At 35.2% G+C, this 6,000-nt stretch overlaps 1 protein-coding gene across 1 annotated transcript in view; it reads left to right on the top strand.

Moving 5' to 3' along the window:
- hpca (hippocalcin) overlaps positions 1-6,000 on the top strand; it is a 61,089-nt gene that overhangs the window by 49,359 nt on the left and 5,730 nt on the right. The window contains 1 exon segment of the mRNA XM_034195824.1: positions 1,008-1,113. Within this exon segment, the coding sequence (XP_034051715.1) occupies positions 1,008-1,113 (106 nt within the window).

Genomic DNA, 6,000 nt, shown 5'->3' with positions numbered 1-6,000 from the left:
AAGTTGTACAATGTAGTGAGAAACATGGGCTTGTGCTTCACTGAGGATCTTTGTCATTCTGACAGGGAGGCAACTGCAGTTATTACACTTCGTGTTTTGAAATATGTGTAACTCTGTTAATATAAAACCCACACTGCTCAAACTTCGTTACTTTTCCTAAAATTGGTATATTTATCTTCTTTTTTTCCCTTCTCATTAACATAAAATAAATCTCACGTACCCCCTGCAGTACTCCAACGTACCCCTAGGGGTCCGCGTACCCCCATTTGAGAGCCACTGCTCTAGAAGAATGGTTAGGGTCCAACTACTGTATATGTACAAACTTGACAAAATGGAAAATAAATATTTACCCCCCAAAAACAAAGGCATAACACTGGTTACATTTAGCTGAGGAGGTTAATATGATTTTTTTTAAATAATGGTTGAATCTCTTTTTATAGTTGTATTAGATATCAATTTATAGAATGCTTTGTATAAATGCCCGTCTTTTTTCAGATCATTTTATAGCGGCAGAGATAAAGTTTTACAGCTTGTACTATAATGCAATAGAGAGCTTTTTCTTGTAAGCTTTGAAACTGATCTACAGTCATTTTTACGCAATATTTTCCCAACGGAGTGAATTTAATGGGCATGTAAGCTGATGGTAGATCTGCGTCTGAGACCGGCTGATACTCTGTATTGATCAACAGAGAGGTGCATCAGATCCATACAGTAAGCTGACATGTGTGATCTGCGGTATGCCGTAAGATTTATATATCCAAACAGTGCGTGGGTTTTTTGCAGATGAGCTGACCAGGGATCAGCTCTTAGCATCAGGAGGAACACATGTCAGTGAATCACTTTAGAAAGTGTGTTTATCTTGAAAAGCCTACGTGGCTGTATTCAGTTGTGTTTTCTACATCTCTCAAGCTGAGTCTCCTTAATGGATTCCTGCTGGTTTGAATTCACTTATCCTCTCTTTTCTCCCACCCCATCTCTCTTTTTCTTTCTCTCGCTCCGTCGATCAGGCCATCTACAAGATGGTGTCGTCTGTGATGAAGATGCCAGAGGACGAGTCAACGCCGGAGAAGAGAACGGATAAGATCTTCAGACAAATGGACCTCAATAATGATGGTGAGGAGGAAATGGAAACATGGAGGGGGGAGTGAGGAATGTGACAGTCTATTGAACATAATCTTTTAAATGTGCTCATTAAACCGGACGTTTCTGAGAGAATCTAGCCCTGCATATATTAGTGTTCTATATAATACAATAAAACAGGCGTCCTCTAATACCAAGTTCCCAGTTTACGACATAATTTATTATTTTATATACTCTCAAATAAAAACGTTACGTATAATTTGAGAGACGATTCAAGTTTTTCATCTCCCAAGCTTTTCCAAGAAGGTGTCTGATTTAATAAATAGGCTTCCCTTGTGAGCAGCTTTCATCTATGCAAACAGAAAATCACTTTATCCTTCAACCACACATCCCAGTAGAAGATTTATTTTAGTATTTGTTGTTACATTGAGTTAGCTGAACTCTTTAAAAAAGGTGCCTTCACATCCATCACACCCACACAATATTGAGCATTTAATACGTGGAAATAAAAGACAAAATCTTATGGTCTAACAAGTAGCCTGCTTAACTAAATCTTTAACGATTATTCCTCCCAAAGCTCTACCATCTGATAAAAGGGGCTCTATTATGGAAAAGTTCAGGTTCATGTCTCCAGGCTTTAATGTTCAAAAAGCTCTTTATTTCTCTCATACTGTCTGTGCTGCAGCACCTCTTTTCACCCTCTGTCTGAAACCAGAGCCCAGTCTGCTCTGATTGGTTAGCTGGTCGGCTCTGTTGTGATTGGTCAACCGCTTAGAGATGTCCCGCCCCTTAGCCTATCACCAGAGATGGCAAACGTACACACACCCTTTACTCAAGTAGAAGTACAGATACTCGTGTTTAAAAATACTCTGGTGAAAGTAGAAGTACTGACTAAACTTCTTTACTCAAGTCAAAGTAAAGAACTTTGAAATGTACTTCAGTAAAAAGTACCCATAACTAGCAGCTGTTTTAAAGAGTACCTGACCTCCCTTTATATTAATAGAACAATAATGTCATTGTTAGCTAATGAATGTTTCCATGCTGAACAACGGCAACATGACAACGTTTCCATTGGTCTCTCTTCTTTAGAGAAGACCAGGAAATGATGGATACACGGATCGTGTTCAAATCAATAGGCACGCAATGACTCTAAATAATAATGATCACGCATCAAACACACATTCAGACTAAAGGAACCAGCTGTTTGGAAAATGAGAGAAGTAGAAAGTACAGGTATTTGAGTTCAACATGTAAGAAGTAGAAAGTACAGGTATTTGAGTTCAACATGTAAGAAGTAGAAAGTACAGGTATTTGTGTTCAACATGTGAGAAGTAGAAAGTACAGGTATTTGAGTTCAACATGTAAGAAGTAGAAAGTACAGGTATTTGTGTTCAACATGTAAGAAGTAGAAAGTACAGGTATTTGAGTTCAACATGTAAGAAGTAGAAAGTACAGGTATTTGTGTTCAACATGTGAGAAGTAGAAAGTACAGGTATTTGAGTTCAACATGTAAGAAGTAGAAAGTACAGGTATTTGTGTTCAACATGTAAGAAGTAGAAAGTACAGGTATTTGAGTTCAACATGTAAGAAGTAGAAAGTACAGGTATTTGGGTTCAACATGTAAGAAGTAGAAAGTTCAGGTATTTGGGTTCAACATGTAAGAAGTATAAAGTACAGGTATTTGTGTTCAACATGTGAGAAGTAGAAAGTACAGGTATTTGTGTTCAACATGTAAGAAGTAGAAAGTTCAGGTATTTGTGTTCAACATGTGAGAAGTAGAAAGTACAGGTATTTGAGTTCAACATGTAAGAAGTAGAAAGTACAGGTATTTGTGTTCAACATGTAAGAAGTAGAAAGTACAGGTATTTGAGTTCAACATGTAAGAAGTAGAAAGTACAGGTATTTGAGTTCAACATGTAAGAAGTAGAAAGTACAGGTATTTGAGTTCAACATGTAAGAAGTAGAAAGTACAGGTATTTGAGTTCAACATGTAAGAAGTAGAAAGTACAGGTATTTGAGTTCAACATGTAAGAAGTAGAAAGTACAGGTATTTGAGTTCAACATGTAAGAAGTAGAAAGTACAGGTATTTGTGTTCAACATGTAAGAAGTAGAAAGTACAGGTATTTGAGTTCAACATGTAAGAAGTAGAAAGTACAGGTATTTGTGTTCAACATGTAAGAAGTAGAAAGTTCAGGTATTTGGGTTCAACATGTAAGAAGTATAAAGTACAGGTATTTGTGTTCAACATGTGAGAAGTAGAAAGTACAGGTATTTGTGTTCAACATGTAAGAAGTAGAAAGTTCAGGTATTTGTGTTCAACATGTGAGAAGTAGAAAGTACAGGTATTTGTGTTCAACATGTAAGAAGTAGAAAGTACAGGTATTTGAGTTCAACATGTAAGAAGTAGAAAGTACAGGTATTTGTGTTCAACATGTAAGAAGTAGAAAGTACAGGTATTTGAGTTCAACATGTAAGAAGTAGAAAGTACAGGTATTTGAGTTCAACATGTAAGAAGTAGAAAGTACAGGTATTTGTGTTCAACATGTAAGAAGTAGAAAGTACAGGTATTTGAGTTCAACATGTAAGAAGTAGAAAGTACAGGTATTTGTGTTCAACATGTAAGAAGTAGAAAGTTCAGGTATTTGAGTTCAACATGTGAGAAGTAGAAAGTACAGGTGTTTGAGTTCAACATGTGAGAAGTAGAAAGTACAGGTATTTGTGTTCAACATGTGAGAAGTAGAAAGTACAGGTATTTGTGTTCAAAATGTAAGAAGTAGAAAGTTCAGGTATTTGTGTTCAACATGTGAGAAGTAGAAAGTACAGGTATTTCTGTTCAACATGTAAGAAGTAGAAAGTACAGGTATTTGAGTTCAACATGTAAGAAGTAGAAAGTACAGGTATTTGTGTTCAACATGTGAGAAGTAGAAAGTACAGGTATTTGAGTTCAACATGTGAGAAGTAGAAAGTACAGGTATTTGGGTTCAACATGTAAGAAGTAGAAAGTACAGGTATTTGTGTTCAACATGTGAGAAGTAGAAAGTACAGGTATTTGAGTTCAACATGTAAGAAGTAGAAAGTACAGGTATTTGTGTTCAACATGTAAGAAGTAGAAAGTTCAGGTATTTGAGTTCAACATGTAAGAAGTAGAAAGTACAGGTGTTTGAGTTCAACATGTAAGAAGTAGAAAGTACAGGTATTTGAGTTCAACATGTGAGAAGTAGAAAGTACAGGTATTTGTGTTCAACATGTAAGAAGTAGAAAGTACAGGTATTTGAGTTCAACATGTAAGAAGTAGAAAGTACAGGTATTTGAGTTCAACATGTAAGAAGTAGAAAGTACAGGTATTTGTGTTCAACATGTAAGAAGTAGAAAGTACAGGTATTTGAGTTCAACATGTAAGAAGTAGAAAGTACAGGTATTTGAGTTCAACATGTAAGAAGTAGAAAGTACAGGTATTTGTGTTCAACATGTAAGAAGTAGAAAGTACAGGTATTTGAGTTCAACATGTAAGAAGTAGAAAGTACAGGTATTTGTGTTCAACATGTAAGAAGTAGAAAGTTCAGGTATTTGAGTTCAACATGTAAGAAGTAGAAAGTACAGGTGTTTGAGTTCAACATGTGAGAAGTAGAAAGTACAGGTATTTGTGTTCAACATGTGAGAAGTAGAAAGTACAGGTATTTGTGTTCAACATGTGAGAAGTAGAAAGTACAGGTATTTGAGTTCAACATGTGAGAAGTAGAAAGTACAGGTATTTGGGTTCAACATGTAAGAAGTAGAAAGTACAGGTATTTGTGTTCAACATGTGAGAAGTAGAAAGTACAGGTATTTGAGTTCAACATGTAAGAAGTAGAAAGTACAGGTATTTGTGTTCAACATGTAAGAAGTAGAAAGTTCAGGTATTTGAGTTCAACATGTAAGAAGTAGAAAGTACAGGTGTTTGAGTTCAACATGTAAGAAGTAGAAAGTACAGGTATTTGTGTTCAACATGTAAGAAGTAGAAAGTACAGGTATTTGGGTTCAACATGTAAGAAGTAGAAAGTACAGGTATTTGAGTTCAAAATGTAAGAAGTAGAAAGTACAGGTATTTGAGTTCAACATGTAAGAAGTAGAAAGTACAGGTATTTGAGTTCAACATGTAAGAAGTAGAAAGTACAGGTATTTGGGTTCAACATGTAAGAAGTAGAAAGTACAGGTATTTGTGTTCAAAATGTAAGAAGTAGAAAGTACAGGTATTTGAGTTCAAAATGTAAGAAGTAGAAAGTACAGGTATTTGAGTTCAACATGTAAGAAGTAGAAAGTATAGGTATTTGAGTTCAACATGTAAGAAGTAGAAAGTACAGGTATTTGTGTTCAACATGTAAGAAGTAGAAAGTACAGGTATTTGTGTTCAAAATGTAAGAAGTAGAAAGTACAGGTATTTGAGTTCAACATGTAAGAAGTAGAAAGTACAGGTATTTGTGTTCAACATGTAAGAAGTAGAAAGTACAGGTATTTGAGTTCAACATGTAAGAAGTAGAAAGTACAGGTGTTTGAGTTCAACATGTAAGAAGTAGAAAGTACAGGTATTTGTGTTCAACATGTAAGAAGTAGAAAGTACAGGTATTTGAGTTCAACATGTAAGAAGTAGAAAGTACAGGTATTTGTGTTCAAAATGTAAGAAGTAGAAAGTACAGGTATTTGTGTTCAAAATGTAAGAAGTAGAAAGTACAGGTATTTGAGTTCAACATGTAAGAAGTAGAAAGTACAGGTGTTTGAGTTCAACATGTAAGAAGTAGAAAGTACAGGTATTTGTGTTCAACATGTAGAAGTAGAAAGTACAGGTATTTGTGTTCAAAATGTAAGAAGTAGAAAGTACAGGTATTTGAGTTCAACATGTAAGAAGTAGAAAGTACAGGTATTTGTGTTCAACATGTAAGAAG

This window comes from Gymnodraco acuticeps, unplaced genomic scaffold (genome assembly GCF_902827175.1).
Source record: "Gymnodraco acuticeps unplaced genomic scaffold, fGymAcu1.1, whole genome shotgun sequence".
Taxonomy (NCBI): Eukaryota; Metazoa; Chordata; class Actinopteri; order Perciformes; family Bathydraconidae; genus Gymnodraco; species Gymnodraco acuticeps.
Note: the sequence above shows the minus strand (reverse complement) of the source record. Positions and strands in the feature narration are given on the sequence as shown.